The sequence below is a fragment of the Sinohyriopsis cumingii genome, chromosome 2 (assembly GCF_028554795.1).
Source record: "Sinohyriopsis cumingii isolate HCF-2022 chromosome 2, ASM2855479v2, whole genome shotgun sequence".
Classification (NCBI taxonomy): domain Eukaryota; kingdom Metazoa; phylum Mollusca; class Bivalvia; order Unionida; family Unionidae; genus Sinohyriopsis; species Sinohyriopsis cumingii.
In genome coordinates, this window is record NC_142962.1 from 125874541 (window position 1) to 125897328 (window position 22788).

At 34.0% G+C, this 22788-nt stretch overlaps 1 protein-coding gene across 9 annotated transcripts in view; it reads right to left on the reverse strand.

Moving 5' to 3' along the window:
• LOC149805767 (kinesin light chain-like) overlaps positions 1–22788 on the reverse strand; it is a 138375-nt gene that overhangs the window by 40580 nt on the left and 75007 nt on the right. For 8 of the 9 annotated variants that reach the window (XM_089950446.1, XM_089950444.1, XM_089950447.1 and 5 more), the window contains 4 exons: positions 22174–22223; positions 13932–13999; positions 12486–12594; positions 6540–6707 (listed from right to left, as the gene is read on the reverse strand). In XM_089950446.1, coding sequence (XP_089806572.1) covers positions 6540–6707; positions 12486–12594; positions 13932–13999; positions 22174–22223 — 395 coding nt within the window. Of the gene's footprint in view, positions 1–4609; positions 5108–6539; positions 6708–12485; positions 12595–13931; positions 14000–22173; positions 22224–22788 lie in introns of those variants that run through there. The other variant, XM_089950448.1, reaches the window with a different exon arrangement.

A 22788-nucleotide genomic window follows, 5' to 3' on the forward strand; every position in this document is an offset into this window, starting at 1 on the left:
AAAAGAATTCTTTATGATACACTTTTCTACATATCAATACTCAATAAATCTGTTTTTAAATTCTACCATACCAGTACATAGATTAAGTAGAAATAATCATTAAATCAATTATCTTTTAAGAAACTCAAGCTCCGTGATCAAAAGCTTTTGATGTTAAGAAAAATGAAGCCCCCTTCCATTAAAATAAGCAATCAACATGAAACACTGAATACTTCAACAATATACAATGCAGTGTAAAATCTGACCCATGAAACTACAAAAAATGGATAAATTACATTAAGCTTGCCCAATGGTAAAAGGATCACCACTTTGGGGAACAGTGATTTTATGTATTATAGTTTACCATGTTAAGGGAAAATTAAAAAAAGGGCTAGGGAAAGACGTTAAACCATGCCAAGTTTTGAAAACTTCGTAATTTCAAATATTTTCTTCCATGGTGGTATGAACCAATTGCTTGTATCCTTAACAAATTGTCTGTAAGGTTCTCAAAAACTGTCTTCTTTTCATGTATCTTCCAAAAATATCTAAAGCTATCTATTGCTTTTGGACAATATGAAAATAGTTTTGAAATCATTAAAGTCCTCAGTCATCACTTCATCTTTTTGAAAAGAAGATGCAAGTCTCAAAATAGCCACAAAAATGATTCTTGTGTAGCATATCATATTGCAAACCAGGGTGAATGCACTTTAAATTTTGAGAAAATGGGGAACTGTGATGACTGTCCATTGTTAAAGTACAAGTCTGACCATATCACGTTAGTGAGATACTGACAGTAAAGCATGGCCTAGTACAACATTTTGTCACTTTCTTTTCCCTTATATACATACACATGTATATATGCATGAGGCAGGCATTAGACACACTTTTTCTTCTGATTACATTTCTACAAGCAATTAATTCTGGGGAATGGGTTGCTAGCTAACTGACACATTTGAAGCAAAGCATGTGCAAAGCATGTCATGTATGTTCACCATAAGCAAGAAAATTTCTAAAACATTAAAACATTAAAAAACATTAAGAGCAAATTTTAATATGCTTTTCAATATGGTTTTGACTTTGGTAGTTTCATCTATGGTTTCATATTTCCCCTAGATTTACCCACTGTCTAAACAAATTCTTGTCAATGTGAATCAAGCACTAATACAAGAAAAAACTGCAAAGCAGCACACTGTCTTAAAGAGGATTCTTGTCAATGGGATCAAGGAAATAATACAGAATTAAGAAATTCACTCATTTTTTAGACTAACATGAAAGCTTTAGTTTCATTTGAGAGATATGATTTTCTTTAAAAATAATTCTGTGAGGTATAAGAACATTTCTTATTGTAAAATTAACTTTCATTAAATATGCTCATGGCTAAAAGGAATAAACAGAAAGATTTCACTGCTTATAAAGCTAGTGTGTGTGTGTGTGTGTGCAAAGGGTTGAATGGCACATAAGCACAATCCTGGTTATACAATTCTGATTAAAAATTTAAATTCTAAAAATAAACGCAACAAAGAATATGGATGGATAACAAACTTTTTTAAGAGGCAAAGGTTTCAAAATGACACAAGATCCCTTATTTTCAAAACACATATTTACCTCTTGTGACAGGGTGTACTTCTGTGTGAGACATGTTCAAAGCTTACCCATAATAAACAAATACGAATTTCAGAAAATACTTTTTTTTATTACTAATTGGTCAAATTTCAGTTAAGTTTAATGCTTTTAAGCTACAGACATTATTGAGCAATAATTTTTTTAGTTCTGAACACAATATTTTGCATCATAATTTTGTACAACATATATATACATATGTGTGTGTGTGTGTGTGTGTGTGTTAACAGGAAATGAAGAGAAATGGTGCATATAATAACAGTACTATTTTAAACACTGTATATCTGGTATTTGTAGTTTCTATTCTTGAAATTGCAAAAGATGCTTACTACTACATATAAATACTAACAGATCATTCCAAATTGGTAAATTCTGAGGAATTAAGCAGATTTAATCAACTTTAATGGTATGTACTGTATACATAAAATATTGAACTCAAGGTCAGTCCAAATTGGTAAATTTTGAGGATACTAAACCGAATTAATCAACTTTGACATTAATTAATGTATACATTAACTACTGAACTGAAGGTTCAAGCTAAATTTGGACCAAGTTCTGTCAAGATGTCATAAACTGGTTACATACAGAAACCAAATAAATGCTAATCACAAGTTTGGGACAAACAATAACCAGGCAATTGGTAACAAAGACCGCAGTGGTATCAGATATGCTAATATATCCTAAATTATACTCTGTCCCAAAATTGTTTTTTTTTTAAATGTATTTTTAGCAATAAATGTTTTATTTATAATCTCATGGGAAAATACCAATGTTAAAGTATATTCAGGATGACTATTGCTAACTTCTAAAAAAAAGTCCAATGTTAAGTGAATACCAACTTACATCAATGATCAGATTCGATTTGGCACATTCTGCAAAAATGTCAAAATGCACAAAACTGTTATGTGATCTGTGATGTAGTTTACATTCTATAAGGAATGGGACTTCTTTCAGACATTGGTATTAGCTGTTTTCAACAAACTATGTTTTTATATTGGATTACAAATAAAAAAAGTTATTGCTGAAAAACATCTGGATAGAGTTCAGGTTTCATTTTCATGTTTCAGACTATTATATCAGTAAAGGACTATTTTACAGTAAGCAAATGATTTATCACAATACGGTTTTTAGCTTTATTTACCAGATTTACAGCATGGATAGCAATATAGGTAAAATAAAAAAGTCACTGAGCTGGAAGTCAACATCTTTTCAAACTTTAAAGCAAATATGATATAATATCCTGATTTCTACTATACATAAAAAAGAACAGCAACAGTAGTGTCCAAAAGTTGTAATCTACAGCAAAGCATAAAGCCCACATGTTTTAATTGTTTACTTATTTACCCCACCCAAATCCTCAGCTGGATCAAAATTCCCTGACATTTATATATTTTTAGAAGCCATTACCAACATATCCCATGGTCTAAATATCTAAATGAATGCTGACATGCATGTGCCAAAAATAATCTTTTTCACTATTCTTTGGTTTGTAAAGCAGTGGACAACTATTAATTAAGTGAGTTGGTTGAACTAGTAATCACTGTACTTACCATATATTTTGGGACACCATATTTTTTTGAACATCATAAATTAATTTTTAAAGTACGCTTTTGTGCACTGTATGTTCTGGGACACATCATTTTTTTCAAGTCATAAGTTGTGGGATCTCTTTTAAATCATTTGAAAATTCCAAGTCAGAAAATGCACTCAAACTTAAATTAATTTTTTTATTATTAAAACTGCGCACTTGAGATAAAATAATTTAATCCACTGCAGCATCACCTACCCAAATTAATTTTTTTTATTATTAAAACTGCGCACTTGAGATAAAATAATTTAATCCACTGCAGCATCACCTACCCAACCCTTTTCCTCCACAGGTATGATCCATCCCTTTGGTACATAAATATTTCTTTTAGCTCCCTTACTCCATGAAAAATGGTCATTGGAGGCAAAACATCTCCTGCTGAGGAAATTCCAAAGACTAAAGTTAAGTTTTTTTAATCTGCGCCAGTCATGTGAATTCTCACACTTTTATAACACTTGTTACTGACAATCCATCTAGGAAGAAGATCAAAGCACACCTTAGTTCATCCATGTTAATGATCACACTGCTGGTGAAATCATCTTCTCTTCTGGCTGTCACAAATTCATGGAATGATGTTTTCTCCTCCAAGTCTTCTGGGAGATGTTGGTAAATCTGTGTTCATGTATATAGCATTAGATTGTGTCGTTTTAAAAAACTGTTCCATTGTTTCAATTTATTACCAAATTCCCATGAATTCTGGTAAAAAGGAACCAATGATGGCTTCCCGGTGTTGGTCAATTGTGTGTATGTGTATGTATGTATCTATATATATATATATATATATATATATATATATATATATATATATATATTGCCTGTTTAGTGCAAATGAGTTTATTGCTTGCTACCAGTTGTGTTTATTCACCACCTGGGCTTCTATTTGACTGCCATCTGCAATCCTAATTGATACAAACAGGCACTGATCTCAACAGGGTCAATAGTATACACAGCATTAACATGCCTTACTAATACTTTTTGTAACCCATGCCAGTGAAAAGATTGTCATTTGCACTCAGAGCAAATGTACTTTTAAAAAATTATTTTTATTTCAAGAGATCATCATAGAGTTAACATGGATATAAAAATACCATCTTGGCTATTTCGCATCTTACACAGTGCCACCTGTGAATGGCAGGAGCCTTCAAGCGATCAGTTAATACTGCTCACTCCCCCTCTCACATTTTGTTTGATCCAGTTTTCAGTTTGATAATGCATTCAAACCTTTGAGTACAACCAAACACGATTCGCTTCTCTATATCCATGTGAATGAACAATGTGTCATGTATTGTCTGATATAAGTGATACACACAACAGGATGGATGCATACACTACATATAAGGAGTTCTTGGATATATTTTTGTCTTTAATAAATTACTCATGATGAGATAAAAGAGGGACAAATAATAACAATACCATACAAGGTTAGTTTCTTTGTTTTTTATTATCAAATAAGTTTGTTTTAAATCTATTTTATCATAATATGCCATTTTGGGGGGCAAATTCAACACAAATTTATTTTGTTTCTCGAGTCTTGGGACACAGTATCTAGGCAAATTTTTTAAAATTTTAATGTGTAACAAGATATATGGTAAATACTAAAGACTTAGGCAAAAAACAAAAAGTGGAAAAAAGGTGCAAAAGAAATCACCTGAAATTTAAATAAGAGTTCAGCATGAAAAGAAAAATGAGTGCTCTGTGCAGTCTTACTCTCATATGAGATAATCCGAATGTCAAGAAAATAAGTTGGTGTCCCCATGCATTCATATATGGATCTTACTGAAGCATCAGCTAACAGAATTTCGTACAATGCTTTGAGACCTACAATGAAGATGCTTGTAGAAATGTTTTTCATTTTTCAAATGGATATTTATTTACTAATAAGTGATTCCTGGTATCAGTTTTCAGTGATGTTTTTTTATTCTGAAAAAAAAAACAAACATTGCATGAACATAATCACAAGGACAAAAGCTTACATATACCAACTTGTTTTCTGAACAGACAAAAAGCTATTTGGAATTAGTGTGTGCTGACACCCAAGTTAAGGTATTTTTTCTATCACTACACAAGTTAGGTGTAAGTCTAATGCCTGCTTCAGCTACTATACAGAGAACAAGAAAAAATAACAGCACATGTGGAAAGCATTCCAACTTGATGATCAGTGAAACACAATTCACTGGTATCTTGATGGATCAATGTTATGACTTTGGGAGCAGCAGTATAGGTCATACCTAGATACTCATTTTCAATGTATTTAATAGTACAATTTATCCCAAGAATTTTGAAATGACTTCAGATTCAAATACAAATATGTAGTGAGTGGCTCATTAATTGTTGTGAGAGAAAATAAACTGTATATAGAAGCAATCTGGGCCAACTTGTTTTGGCCCATTTCAGACTTAAGTCCAAACCTCAGTATTAATGAACCTCCAAGTGTTTTCTTTCTTATTTGTTTAAATTTTTCAATGGCCATACTGCACACATCTTTCATATAACTGCTGATATTTAAAATTTATCAAAAATATATTAGTTTCTAGTACTATATAAAAAAAGTCTATACATAACTATGTATGGGATTAAAAATGTTTGAATAGTAAATGTTTAAAAAACTCAAAATATCAGAATCAGCCTTTAACCGTTTCTTGGATTGGAGCTTATGAGTTTTTCAGATTAATGAATAGCAGAGGGCCTGTTTGTTACTTGGAACATGAAGTTACTTATGATTTTGCCATGATTCTTGATAACATTTAAGTTTTTCTATACCATCCAACCATAATTTAAATCTCTGTGCAACAATCAACAAAAACCATGCATTACCTTTAAAAAAATTAGTTTTTAAGCCACACAGGTAGGTAACAGTGATTCAAACAAAACACAATATATACATGTGTTAACAGGAAATGTTTTAATGTAAATTATCAAGCTTCCCCCCAAGCTCTATATTCCTGATAAACTTTTTTAAAAATTATAAAAAAATGGCAAAGCAGCTACAGGTGCAGATATCTAATGACTGACTGGGAATCATCTATTCTCTATTGCAGGCTATATCATGGCAATGTTAACCTAACTGGTACATTTCTATCTCAATGAAACATTTTTTTCTTTTTAAAATGAGAATGAAGTCAAACTAAAGGAGAATGAAATGGTATCTGACTCAGTCTCACATACACATTGTAATACAGAGGTCTCTGAGGATAAAAATATATCCAACTGCTGTTATCAAGTCAATCTTTAAGCTGTAAATTAAATCCTGATCCACTACTCCCATTAGCCATGGTTTTGTTGGAATGTTTCCAGTGGCCATGCTTTACCATACTCACCCATCCCAAAACAAATAGACACCTAATATACTCACTTCATCACCTTCACCATTCTTATCATATGAGACATTTTCCGTTGAGTCTCGGCGCACTCGCTCTCGACTGTATGAGCGCTGCCGACTCTCTCTATTTGAGGAGTGTTCTTTTGTATAATCAGGACCTAGCACCTCCGCTATTTTCGTCTGTTTGACAACATCCAGCGCCTAACAGAAAACCAAAACTTGCCATAAAATGCCAGACTTGTAAAGGTCTTGTGCTGGGTTTTGTGCTCAGGTTTAAATGGAAATAAAGGAAGGTTACACATTCTGACAACAGATTCAGCTCTGGAGCAACAAAGAAATGTTTTCATGTATTAAAAAAGTTGTTCAAAAATATCTGCAATATGGAAAAAAATTACTGAATATTTACTTCAAAGATATTGGATTAGAACTGAGTGATGAAATGTATCTGTAGAACACATGTCCAGTAAGGCAAGACAGTTGGCATGGATGTCAAGAAAAATAGACAGGAGCTGTTTTAGGACTCATGAACACAATCTGGCATTTTATTTACCAACATCTGAAAACAGAATCTACAAATGCTAAGAAGTCAAATATAAGACTATGGTATACCTTTTCACTAGAGTCCCTAATCTGAACAAAAAGGCAGAGTGGTTTTGCAGTGAAAAAACCTTTTCTAAACTTTAATTATTGGTAAGGTTGTGGAAAATTGCCATAATCCATATACTGTGTCAACGATTGATAGAACTAATTTTGCCTTGCAGTCATTATGATGTAAACATTAACAGTCAACTTAAATATTTTTTCATGTCTAACAGCTTAATTTTCTACAACTACATCAATATGCATCAATGAAAACTGTTTCTTTCCATTACCACATAATTCAAGAATTCTTTGTAATTCAAAATAAAAAAAGTGACATAACATGCATCTTCTTCAAACATCAGAAAAGCAAATTTAGTTTTAGTTTTGAGAATATTAAGCTCAAATGAATTACCAGACTATTTTTGCAGGTTTTCTGTGTGGGAAAAGGAATTCCCATACCATTTGCAGGTTTATTATGTGGGAAAAGTAGCAAACACATGCTGGAATTCTTTCTGAGAAGCTCATGACTAACACAAAATAGTCTTCCTCCCATCCTTCTAAATCATCAAATTCATACATACACAGATACATTGTTTGGTTAATAAATAAAAGCATTCCTTAAAAGAAACAACCCAAAACCGTGATGAATGAAAGATGTATACAAAAAGAAACTGTCTGGAAGAACATCTGCTTTTTAATATCTAGAAAAGAAATTGAAGTTACCAGGCAAAATCATGGGCAAGTGCATAATTTTTCTGCATTGTAACTATACATTTTGCTGCAATGCAACTATACATGGCTGTGCAGGATAACCTAAGCAAACTTTTCAAATGAAAACAATACCCCCTATAGAGTGTGTGTGTGTGTGTGATTTTGATTTTTAGTGTAGCTTTAAAAATTTTCCAGTCATATTGCTATGATGTCTGCAGTGTGGCAGCTTAAAGTGATGTCTAACACTGGGGCATCAATCCCGCAGACATATAACATGATGTCCCACCCAGTCACATTATCCTGAAACCAGGCCGACCAGTCCTAACACTAACCTCTTAATGCTGAGTGCCTATCGAGGCAGCTGTTAGTACCATCTGTAGAAATCTTTGGTATGACATGGCCAGGGTTCGAACCCATGACCTTCCGCATCTGGGGTGGATGCTCTAACCACTAGCCCACCAGAGCGGTCAAGCCCCCTATAGAAGCATTCCCAGGTATGAACTCAGCAACCCCAACATTCAAAACTTGGTTCCAAGTGTATTCCCCAAAATTCACTCCCATGTGCATTCCATGTATGTATGATAAATCATTTATATTATAGTGAAATAAATGTATGTAATAAATTGTCTTACAGTATTACAAATTTATATAGGTTTTTGTCTTGAAAACTGACAGCTTCATTTGTGCATGCAAACGCATTTTTCATTGTTGGTATTGTTGCAATAGAACCCTCTCAATTCCATTTTATATTGGATTTAATGTGATTATGACATGGATTAATAGTTTACACAATATTTTTTCTATTTCTTACATTCAGATTTTTCAAAATACTTTGTAGCTGTTTCCAATATTTACATCTTTTCAAAACATAACAAAAAAGAAAAATGCATGGGTCACTATGCTTGAAATAAATCTAGTGCAACATTTTTATTTTGAAGATGAATCTGTTTAGTGAACAAATTTAAAACTTGCCTTAATGTGATTACATACACAATCTATCAGCCATTCTCACCCAAGATCATTTTACAGTATGCCACAAAATGACCTGCTTAAGTTACAGTAATACTTCAGAGAAGTAAATATTCAATTTAATAACCTTGTTTCTGTGAATAATTATTTTTCTGTCAAGGTTACAAAATACTTCTGTGCATATAACATTTATGTTGTAAAACTTGCCACCAGTAATAGAGAATACATCTCTGCCTTAAGTATTTAATTACCAAAGCTTTTACAACATAACAAACACTTGCCTCTAGGTCACAGTCCTTATTTTACCATTCTGATATTGTACAAAGATATGGCCTTCAATTTTAAATGGACCTTTCACGGCTGGTATATGTAATTATTAGGCAGATAAATAAGCTATGAATAATCATATAAAGAGCAACCACTTGCTAAACCATTAAAACATTACTGTGTGTTTTATCCTGGAGGTGAATAAAACAGAAGCAAGAGAAAACAATAAAACTGGCACCCTAGTTTCATTGTCACATCTACAAATACAGAAAGGATTTCTCTGGTGATGGCTTATTCATGATCATTTGAATTATATATACATGTATTTTCTTTCCCCTTTTAATGCATAAGTGCATGTCACAGGATTGTTAAGCTGCAAGCCAAGTCATGCCCAAAATAAATATTGACAATGTGAATTATATGCATTTCTGCATATACTGTACAACAAAGTTTGATTAAATTCAACGTCCCACTATGTACATATAAAAGATACTTTCTTAGGGTGCATTCTAAACTGATGCATGGAATTTTCAAACTAATCCCTTGTATCATGTAATCCCTAAGATTAACTACTTATCCATGCATATTTATTACATATCACATAATCCCTAAGACTGACTACTTATCTATGTATAGATGCACTCTCACTGATATATAAGAATAAGGATGAGGTGGTCAATATATTTAAAAATATGAATATAAATTTACAACATTTTACTTCAGTTTTTGTATCCTACTAATTAATTTGAATTGTTTTAGGGTCTCAATCCAAAATTCTGGATGCGTGTGACTGGTGCTCAATGAGCAAGTCAGCCCAAGTGTCTCGGCTGCAGTGCATTATTTTAATGATACTTGAAATATATTATTCACCATGGATTTACACTGCTACCACTGTTAAAGACTGGAAACTTTGTAAAAAAAAAAACAACTTTGAAATGGCTGATTCACTTTATCAAATGTAAAATGATTTTCTTTTCCACTTTAAACCTTGAGAAACTTGAATGGTAGCTTGACAAATGCTCTGATATATCGGTTATAAGATGTACTGTTCATTATATGATGAAAATTAAATCTTTAATAACACAAGTGGGAAATAGGCAATTAGTGTGAGATGTAAAGTATGGGTCACTGGAGATGAATACTGTAGTACACATGCTTCTGAATTATACTATACATTAAGTTTTTCTAAGTATGAATGGAATATTGGGTTGCACTTAACTGTGGAGTCTGATTTGTCAAAATTCAACATGATGGAGTAGCACCACTATTGCCAGGAAACACAAAGTCTGACTAGCCGTAAGTTAAATTACATTACTCTGTGTCAGTTACCAAGAGTCAATTCATAATTCTGCCAAACTGGGCACATGAGGCAGAACACTTTTAGTGTTTGTATTCACCAATATATGCACAAAAATGATAGCATGATAAACCTGTACTTTCTAAACAATTTTAAGATTGAACAAAACATGTAAAAATTTAAAGTGAATTAACAGGTGTAAAGATACAAAAACATTTTTCTTATTAATGCCAGTAAAATTAACATACATTCATCAAACGTGCTTACTAAATTAAATATTTCATTTAAAGAGATAATGTTAATGTCACTGATTTATCCTTATGATTTAACATTCATAATTTACAGAATGTAACAAAAATGCCATTAACTGGGTGCAGAAATAGAATACAAATCCAAATTATCTATTCTTGGCATTTCACATTCTTGGTAGGTAATGTGAATAGTGTAAAGAAATGAGTCAATTAATGATTACTGAGACACAGATGGTCCAATTTTCTCACAGATAGTGTTCCTGGGCTTTGACAATGTATCCCATAGCTATTTTCTCAGTCATTTTAAAGGACTGGAAAAATCTGCCTTAGAGATGAACCCTATAAAATGATACACACAATACAACATGACAAGTACAACTTTCACTATAACTGTAATGTCAGAAAATAAAAGCTGTTAAAGACAGATCATTATTTTATGTTGCACAATGTACTGATACTGAGTATGTTAAATATGATACTCAACCTATTTCCATAAACAAGACACTGAGACTGAGTATGTTAAGTATGATACTCGACCTATTTCTATAAACAAGACACTGAGACTGAGTATGTTAAGTATGATACTCGACCTATTTCTATAAACAAGACACTGAGACTGAGTATGTTAAGTATGATACTCGACCTATTTCTATAAACAAGACACTGAGACTGAGTATGTTAAGTATCATACTCGACCTATTTCTATAAACAAGACACTGAGACTGAGTATGTTAAGTATGATACTCAACCTATTTCTATAAACAAGACACTGAGACTGAGTATGTTAAGTATCATACTCGACCTATTTCTATAAACAAGACACTGAGACTGAGTATGTTAAGTATCATACTCGACCTATTTCTATAAACAAGACACTGAGACTGAGTATGTTAAGTATCATACTCGACCTATTTCTATAAACAAGACACTGAAAATGAGTATGTTAAATATGATACTCAACCTATTTCCATAAATAAAACAGAGACTTACAACTGACTGAAAAGCTCTGCACTTATCTTCTTGTAGGTATCTATACTGGCAGGATGGCATTTTCAATTTGAAGAAATCAGATTTATGCTTAATTTAGTTTGTTAGGTTATGTACAGTTCAACTTTAAAGGTTATACCATGCCAAGATAAGAAGAATAAAGTGCTCTACCCAGCAATACACAATAGAAAACATTCTTGACTGACCTGATGGATGGGGGAATCAAATATATGCACCCTTCTAGTCAAGAGTCCAATACCTTAATCACTGAGCCACCATGTTCCCATCCCAATTTAGGTCATATCGTCATATCCCACCTTTTCTTCACCTTCAAATTATTGCCATTTAACATGAATATATATATATATATATATATATATATATATATATATATATATATATATATATATATATATATATATATTCTTGTCAATATTCATCTATCTAAGCCCCCATAGTAAAATTATGGACAAGCAATTACAGTGCTTCCATTCTAATTTGAAAACTATGGATCTGAGTGTCGGGACTTACAATCAAAGGACTACAGATTCAATACCTACCTTGGCATGTCCTTGTAAAAGGCATTTAGCTCCCATTTCCTCCCAACATGATAAAGCCAATAACATGCTAAAAATACCATACACCCCCACTCCAAAAACAGAACCATAAAAAGAAAACTGAAAAATAGTTTTGTGCAGTCATCTAACAATATTCAACTTATATTCCACCAAAATAATTATTAGCGATGAACTAAGTCACTGGATGTTTGAAGAAACCTGGAACATGTACAGATGTATTTCATGCACCCTGAAAGAATTATAAAATATTAAAAAAACGTTAGATGACTACATACATACATTCCAGAGTATATATACAAATGTATAGGAAACTGGGTTCACAGGCAGCAAGACTTACATTTTTCTTTGAACGCATTGCACATTCTTCCAAGGTCTCTGCCGCTTCATACTTTCCCTGCCTTCTGTAAAGAGCCCCCAAATTTTTCAAGGTTGTTGTTACTGTGGGACTGGAACATAAGCAGGAAACCAGACAATAGGTAAGCTTAACATTACAATCACTCTGGCATCTGTGTGTGTGTTGATGCATCTGGTCCACACCCAAGATTAAGCATAAAGTACAACTTTTTTAACATAAGTTTTTGTTTACTTTCCTTTTATGTGTGTTGTGGTAAATAAAGGGTGGACTCTACAAAATGGGAATCTCTTCTTTAAGTATATGATGAACACAATGAACAACAGCACAAGTATTTCAAAGAACTGCTTGTTTTATCATCAACTGTATTGATGTATCCCCACCTGTATCTGGCATGCAAGAACTTTAACACAAAACTGTAATGCAAAACATTAATACTGTCAACATTTCAGCTGTAACTGCCACAATCACCAACTAAGAGTGATATCTTAGTCTCGCTATGTTAACATGGGTAAGAAACAAATGCAGTCTAACAACCACTCCAATAAAGCATTAAAATATTTTTTTTTAAAGTCATTGCTGTCTTAGTAATAAATATACTTCATTAATAAGACCACATTTCCAATGGTGTGGTCTTAGTGAGTTTTAGTCTGTATCACAAAAACTGAAACATTAAAAAATACTCCTTCATTTAGAGTATATTATTTATTTGTGAAATTCAATGTGAATATCATGAAAATTAATTTTTGAGCCAAAATTCATTTTTAATGTCAGATTTTGTTTACATGTCTTATACTGGCAGTCACAGAAACCACAATAATTATAAGTCCACAAAATGAAGTTTGTGGGTGGGGTGTAAAACTAATGTGAATAATATGACACTTACCCGTCACTATTGCCTTCCTTACCTTTGGGGATGCCATATCCACTTGTGTAAGCTCATTATTCCAATCTCCCATTATATGGAACATTCTAGAATGTACAGCAAGGATACTCCTCTTTTCCATTGACGAAAGTTGCCTATGTTTATGCATTCAAATACATTTTTCAACAAATTAATTTAGTTTTCCATTTTAACTGATTATTCCATCGGTCTATGCATTATCCGTTTGAGCTCTTTAGATAATTTAGAGAGATTTTATTGTATGATGCTCATCTAGTGTCACTATTCACTGTTCTTCCCCTTCCTTTACTGGTGTTAGAGTAAATCCTCCTGCGTGGTAGTTCTGGAATTGTATGTAAATACTTGCTTCAGCAGTAATGCTATATTCTGCCAAAGACAAGTATTACAAGTACAAGGCAATAGTTACAGTCACTGTATTACTGTCATTAAAATACAAGTACATGGCATTATCCATATGTTTTGTTCATGATCTTTGCCAACACACATGAAACAGTAAGATGAAGTTTGATTATCATGAATGAACTTACCTATCTACTTTAGCTGCTTTATGCCAGCTTCCATACTCTGGCATCTGAGAGCCATCTTTATTTTTTCCCTGCAAGAAAAGATTTAAAATGTCTAATATTCATTCAAGAAAAAAAGCTAGGTAATGTTATGGTGTGCACCCTCTGATTTAAAATGGCAACATATTTGAACTTATATGGTTCGGTATTAGTGAACATCTAAACCACTTTAAATATAGATAATTTCAGTACAGGTATACTTTAAATCTGCAGACTGTTTCTGAAGCTGTTTCAGTCAAAGGACTTCAGATCTACAGGCCAGGAAATTTATAAAAATGATGGAAAGTATTACTAGTGCGCTTCCCTTTACGATGGTGGTAAATATTTTCCATTAAAGAGTTGGTGATACTGATGTTTTGCATGTCATGGGTCAGATAGAAAAACAACCAGAATAGAATCTGTCTAAACAGACCCATGTGTATTCCGTAACACTGTCAGCTGTGGTCACAACATTTAGTTTCATTTAGTCTTTAATTATGGATTCAATACCACTCACCCCTGCCTCAAAGTTTTATTCTACCTTCATGGCCAGATTAAATATGATGCAATGTATTCCCACCCACTTCATCACCACATTAAATATGATGCAATGTATTCCCACTCCCTTCATCACCACATTAAATATGATGCAATGTATTCCCACTCCCTTCATCACCACATTAAATATGATGCAATGTATTCCCACTCCCTTCATCACCACATTAAATATGATGCAATGTATTCCCACTCCCTTCATCACCACATTAAATATGATGCAATGTATTCCCACTCCCTTCATCACCACATTAAATGTGATGCAACGTATTCCCACCCCCTTCATCACCACATTAAATATGATGCAATGTATTCCCACTCCCTTCATCACCACATTAAATATGATCAACGTATTACCATCCCCTTCATCACTACATTAAATATGATCAATGCATTACCACCCCCCTTCATAACTACATTAAATATGATGCAATGTATTATATGATCAATGCATTACCACCCCCCTTCATGACTACATTAAATATGATGCAATGTATTACCACCCCCTTCATCACCACATTAAATATGATGCAATGTATTACCACCTCCTTCATCACCACATTACATATGATGTAATGTATTCCCACCCCCTTCATCACCACATTAAATATGATGCAATGTGTTACCACCCCCTTCATCACAACATTAAATATGATGCAATGTATTCCCACTCCCTTCATCACCACATTAAATATGATGCAATGTAGTCCCACTCCCTTCATCACCACATTAAATATGATCAATGTATTACCACCTCCTTCATCACCACATTAAATATGATCAATGTATTACCACCCCCTTTATCACCACATTAAATATGATGTAATATATTAACATCCCCTTCATGTCCACATTACAGATGATGCAATGTATTACCACTCCCTTCATTGCTAGATTACATCTGATGTAATGTTTTACCACCTCTTCATGGCCAGATTACATATAATGTAATGTATTACCCTCCCTTAATGGCCAGATGACATCTGATGGAGTGTATTATCACCCCTTCACTGCCAGATTACATGTGATGTAATTTATAACCATCCCCTTGATGTCCACATTTCGTATGATACAATGTATTACCACCCACTTCATGGAAACATTACATATAAATGGGGTAATACTGAGAAGTCTGTCCTCAAGAAGAAAAGGACAAAGTTCTCAACAAAACATTACTCAAAAGGAGATTTAGACAATGATCAAAGAAGACATGAAAGGTTCCACCAAGTCATTAAAGAACAAGAAACTGGTATCTGAAGCTCAAAGTACGTTATCAGTTCTGAAAAATGATGGGTCTTGTCCAATGGTGGAGTCCATAGAGAATTTAATGAGTAATGGAGAGGGCTGCCCAATAGCTCTTTGATGGTGGAGTAGCAGTTGAAAGGGGACAGATAGAATCAACACCTTTCCTACTGCACCAATCGGGGAATATTCTGCACTTGCTGTTGTAATCATTGGAAATCAACTGCCTCCTACCTTGAGCAATGTAGCTGGCAATGCTGCTCAAAAAACCTTGGTTGATAAATCATTTCATATCAGCCAGGATAGAGGGTGGAGAATACATGGATTATTAGGTCAAAGGCACTCTTTGTGCTACGACAGCGGATCAGAAATACTGGCTGAAAATGTTCTTGACACATCTATGAAAAATTGTCACTGCATGAATGTTTGATAAAAACAAGACAGTCTTTGGTAACAAGATTAATACATGCAGATTCCCTGCAGTCCTCATCTGCTACCATTTCAGGATAAACCACACCATTAGGTAATGATGACTAAATGCCATCATCCCTTAAAAAGACATTGCTAATACCCTGCCAGTAGGCAGTGAACATAGGAAAACCCAGCTCTGCCACACAATTTTTTATTTTTGTTATACATGGCAGATAGCCGGAAGAATGGTCAGTGCAGTTGTCAAATGTGTCTTGTCGGCTTCAATACTGTTCATGTCTGAAGCCTGGAGTATGGTTGGATTTTCTACTACCATCCCAGTCCTCATTTGCATGTGTCATCTGGGCTGAAAGGTCAGACCCATCACTAAGATCCCTGTAATCATGCCCAGGTTGGGACAGGTGACTGGCTGGACAGCTAGTATGGCTCCAGATGGTGAGACTACACAACATGCTGGAACGAGATTCTTTCAATCTATAAACAGGCCTGCCAAAATAATATCACCATAAGATCCAATTCTCTACCAAGTGTTAGTGATCTCCCTCATCCATCAATGATCCCTCCCTCATGGCCCCACCCTTCCAGAAGTGGACAGCTTCTGTTTCCCAGACAGAGCTACAGACTCCTAGCTTACAGGAGCTGATGACTTCTTAAATCAGCAAGTGCCCTAAACTCCATCAGGGAAAAGAAGAAATCTTCCAGTACAGTATAGAAGAGGAGAAAACAGATATCTTCCTCCTGTTGCTAGAGGTACTGCAGTTTACAGCCAAGTACCTCACCTTGTCAGACCAAAGTGAAGGAAAAGTACATTCATCCATGAGTGCACACAAAATACATGGCATGTGGTGGAGATAAAGAGTTCCTAGCAGCCTTTGTATGGCCACATCTACCCATACCCTCAGGCAAATTGAAACGATAAAAGGAAATGCATTAAATAAACAATCATCCAGAAAACAAATGCAGGAGGTGCGGGGGTGGGTAAGACTAACCATAACCACCATTTCTAAGAGAGTGATAAAACAAAAAAGAAGCAGTACTTCACTAGCAAGGTACTAAATTCCTTCAAATCTAATGAAAAGGGACACATAAATGAAAATTACACAAGCAATGTGGTAAAAATATCCATTACGAAGTCAACATGTATACGTATGAGAGAAGATATACCAAAAGACTGCTTTGAAGATAAAAGTCATCAAGCACCAGGAGACAAATAAGAACTACACAAGACCAAGGAAAAGATGGACAACATTTCCAATTATGGAAGTAACTATGGAATCAGTCTGGGATTAGATTTTGTGTTCTATATAGTTTTGGAAACAGATACATATGAACTCCAACAAATTATTGAACTACTGCAGGACATTTGTTCCTTCAGCAACAGATGCATGCATTTCCACCTAGCATCATCTCTCCCACCATCTTATATACAGTTCTTTCCTGTTATAATGCACCTATTTATAACTCAATTCCAGATATAGTGTGCTACTACTATGGACCCCATGATTAAAATCATACCATTGCACAACAATAAGGGTCAAAAAAAGGTGAAACTTCTGAGTCTTATATCTTCATTCCCTTTTTAAAACACAATTATCTGACAAATTATGATAAAGTCAGCAATACCAGTTTTGTGTATTATGTTACTCTCATTATATAACAGTTCCGTATATACAGCTTTGCCGAGTTTAGCTCGGTTCAGTATATAATGTGGTCACTGATGATGGACCCCAACTACCGCTCTCTAATGAGGAAGAGATGTACTTCCAAGTTTGGTCTTGTAATAATTTTAGTATAAAATTACAAATACACTGAAAGTATGAAAATTGTTTTCTTGATTTTCTTAAAATGTAGTCAGAAATGCAGATGTCAGCTTCATACCATTCAGATGCACATGGGCCAGATGACACTGTATTTTTAAGCAGTATGGTGGTAGGACACTTGACTTTGGAAAAGAACTGTTTAAGTTGTGTGTCAAGGAGTTTGCATTTACAATCATGCTTGCAATACTGTTTTTGCTGTGCATTGGTATAATGCAGGGTCAGGAAAACTACTTGTTCTCTCATCCTGACTGAGTAAAAAGTTGCTTGCTGATTAAAACTTTACTAGTTCACCAGGAGAATTTACATGATGCCATTTAGAGAAGCCCCAATACAATTTAACACCTCTTCCACTGTACGAGCAAGATTAGGTTAAATACCCATGTACCAGTAAAATAATTATTTTATCAAGATCAAGTCTAGATAAGAGTTTCTTAGCAAACTTACATTATCATATTTGGGTATTTTAATAGTGGTCAAAATATCGGTACTAACACAGATGTCCAGCATATAAAAACAAATTCTTGAGGTGTGAGATACATACAATATTATTCACGATTGTTACGTATATCTATATTTTTCTTGAACTCCTGTTGCATGATTTTATCTAATTTTTATTCATGGCTGTAAATTGTAGTGAATGTCTAAGCTAGATTTTGCTGACATGACTAGGGACTCTTTAAGGAATATTAAGAGCTTCAATGACGCTAATTTACAAACTGCATTGGGTGACTACTCTATGTTGAAAGTGCCTTCCCAGGTTCCTAAGTATGTTTTAATGGAAGAGCACTGAGCATTTAATATTTCTCCTTTTTAAAATTTACAGTTTACATATCAACAAAAATCTTTTCCTAACACTACTGCTTTCTGTTTGTTAAAAGTATGATAATCTTTTTTCATGTTTACTTTTGACTTTAGGGGTACTTTAAATTTCTTGTGCTTCGCCATAGTATCAAGTGATATTCATTATGAAACATCACAAGTCAATCAGACTTGAAGCTTAAACATGGGTTGAAAAAGACTGTCAACTGTGAAATGCCCTTTCAATCATCTGATTTACAATATTTTTAAATTACAAATATTTGTTGAAGTAATGAAGTACAAATTTTGCCTAGCTGATGAATAGCTCAACCATCCCCTCCATAGTAACTGTCTAGTCAGGTTCTTTTGTTACACCAATGATAACATATCCCTCAATAGCTCAACCATCATCTCCCTAGTAACCTTCTAGTCAGGTTCTTTTGTTACACAATGACAACATATCCCTCAATAGCTCAACCATCACATCCCTAGTAACATAGCTGCCAACCTTCCAGGCTCACAATTAGTGAAAATAGGGATAAAAAGTCGTGAATTTGGACACGAATTCATGAATAATACCATGACAATAACTCCATCCACTCTGACTACTCCGACCGTCAATACTACACTATATCAAGTTCGCAAAATAAAAATAAAACACTACATATATGCAGAAATATTTATTTATCAAAACATGATACTGTGGCAGACTTGAACTTCCTCAACTGCTTGATCGTAAATTTGTTTTCTAAACAGTTCCGACTTCTTGCCTGCTGGTTGATCTTGGGGACTAAAATTGCTGACAAATTTTCTGCAGCTAAGGAGGCCTTAAAAATACTCTTTCGCTGTCACTGTTGCTGTGAGGAATGCACAGGAGCTGCAGCATTTTTGGTTCTTCCACAGGAAAATTTGGAAGCGATTTTCGAGTCCGGGAACATTTGTCAGAACAAATGTTTAGCATCGTCTCCAGCTGATAAAAGTAGATAGTGTTTGACACAAGAAAACTCACAAATAATGCTTAAGCGTTGGTAGCCTGCGGGTCTTCCACCAATGGTTTAAAATATTCCAGAGATGAAATCTGCGAATTCTTAATTTTCCCAACTTCTACGTGTTTTTTGCAACTGACATTCTTCCTCACATCGTCTCTGCGATGGCACACTGAGTGCAAAAAGCATGAATGAATATCAATGTTTAATGGCAGAATGCACGGCCAATTTTTGATATATTCCAAATTAAACTTCACTTTTTGAGTAATACATTTCTTTTTCTTTGGTGGGGAAGACATTTTCAAAATCTTACATGCGATGCTGAACGTTAACTTGAATCGGTGTTTTGACGCATGCGCGGAGCAAATTTCCGGTTAGGCCCCAGTTTCTCTCAAAAGCATTTGTAAAACTACTCTTATACATATAGATTAAAATAGGCTAAAATGCTTGCAACCGAGCCAACTGTACTAATCGGCTGTAGATCTACTAATATCGTGACCAGCGGTACTGGACTGTTTCGGCAACTGCGAATATCACGACTAGCGCTTAATGGGAAATCGGTTATTTTATTAATGATTTAAAATAATTGAGGATTGGAAAATTCGTGAATTTTTGTCTTACAGCGTGAATTCGTGAATTGCTGAAAAAGTCGTGAAATTCACACCAAATTCGTGAGGGTTGGCAGCTATGTAGTAACCGTCTAGTCAGGTTCTTTTGTTACACAATGACAACATATCCTCAATAGCTCAACCATCACCTCCCTAGTAACCATCTAGTCAGGTTCTTTTGTTACACAATGATAACATATCCCTCAATAGCTCAACCATCACCTCCCTAGTAACCATCTAGTCAGGTTCTTTTGTTACACAATGATAATATATCCCCACTCTACTTCTTATGGCAACCCTCCTAGTGAAATTATCCTGACATCATAACAGTCAATTTTTATACAAATTAAACTAGTTCACTACAGTATGGTACCCTCAATTGAATGTACTACTTATGGCCGAGCAGTCTCCGTTTCATACTATGTTATGCTGTGTCACATTAAAATGAAAACTATAAAATGTTAAAATTTTAAGTATTAAAAGGTACCTCTACACAACTTGTTTGGAATGTTTACCAAGTTTGATTGAAATAACTTGAATGGCTTCAGAGTTACACTCAGAATTCAAATGTTTACAGACAACATAAAGGTGGAATACAGAGAGACATATGGACATCAGCAATAGCTACATTCCCTTGTATTACATGCCGAATTCAGGTTAAAATAAGAAAGGTCAAATGAACCAGTTCTTCCCTTCTTCAACTTTTAATAAGTATTTTTAATCGCCATATCATGTACAATCTGCATGCTTTAAACCCAATCATCTGCTGTATTATTATTGTAAACTGAATAAATATGGCATGCATGTATGATAGTCCATCAATACAAGTTTTCTGAAGAATTAATGAAATTTCTATTTACCTGAGAAAAATAAAGCCCTTTAAATATATGCATACCAATGCTTTCTTGGAATAAAAATGTAGCTAAACAATCCAAGGCATATGAAGCACAAGAATCTCTGTATGCCAAATCTTGCTAAGCATGATGCAAGTTAATATTGGACTAAATGATCATGGTTTGGTATTTATTGATATGTACATTTTACATAATCACCCACAAAGTAAATAAAGTCTGAAGGACTTTATGCAGACTTTGTGAGTGAGTGGGTAAACTTTACACAGATAAATAAATAACCATGATCATTTAATACAGTGTAAGATGTTATAGATTATGAATCACATAATATTATCTGAAATGTGGGAACCAAATTTAATCAGTAGAATTTACCAATGTATAAAAAATTCTTGATCATTATCATGTGACCATTTATACCCAATCAGACTGCTGAAAATTCTATCTATTCATAACCATTCGAATTATTAAATAAGTCTTTAAGTCACAAGATATTTTACGCAAGCTACAACTGGCACACACTATGTTTTCACAAATGCTTTTGATAATCATGATAAAAGTTGCATTAATCAACACAGTGGTAATTTTTTTACACACCCTCTTTGGGCTGCAACAATTGTATGTGCAAACTTTCAAAAGAAGCAATGATTGTGCACTGACTGTATATACTCCATTATAATTAGATCCAACTGAAACAACACATTCTGTTCTGCCACTGCATAATGTGCCACAAAATCAGGGTCTATGTTTGTTCTACTGATAACTCCTAACAAAATGCATAGACTGAGACTGAATGGTGTATTATGCAATAGGAGATCTGGATCTATGCAGTTTGTAGTTGTGTCCAACTTGTACATGAGTGCAAATGGTAAACAGCACAGATATTAAATATAACATCAGAGCCTTAATCATTCTGAATAAGCCATTACTAAGCATACCTTATTTTCTTCCCTCTCTTCTGCCTGCATCCAAATTGGTTTATTATCACCTGAAATTTGAATTGCAGTTGATCACTAATTCAAGTCCTTAACAAGTAAGAACATAGTATTAATATATCTTGCCATGTATTGAAAACAAAATGTTTGGTAAACAAAATAGTCGACTTGTTCACTAAATTTTGACAAACACTGGAGAAAGATTCAATATTTATTTACAATTCGTAAGTTCCTTATGTAGATGCTTCTTAAGAAATAAAAGGAAACTCCAAAGAATGAAAAAGTTCAAGCAAACAATGTCAACCTAAATGGATATTTTTCTAAGCACAAGTGCAAGACATTTACAAAGATTGGACAATGTACATGGTTTCTTGCTCGAGTCACAGCACTGGCAAGGAGAAGTGAAATTGATGCTTTGGGTCACAGTGAACTTTATCTTTTATCTTTTGTCCCCCCAAATCTGTTTCTTCCTCACCTAAAGTGGAAGACGTCAATAAAGTTTGATAAACTGAATAAATGGAAACCAATTTTCTTTTCCAATTTAAAGTCAAGGTGATTTGGACCTTTGACCATCTTATCCCCAAATCAATAGCCTTCTTCCTTGTCCAGGGCTGCTTA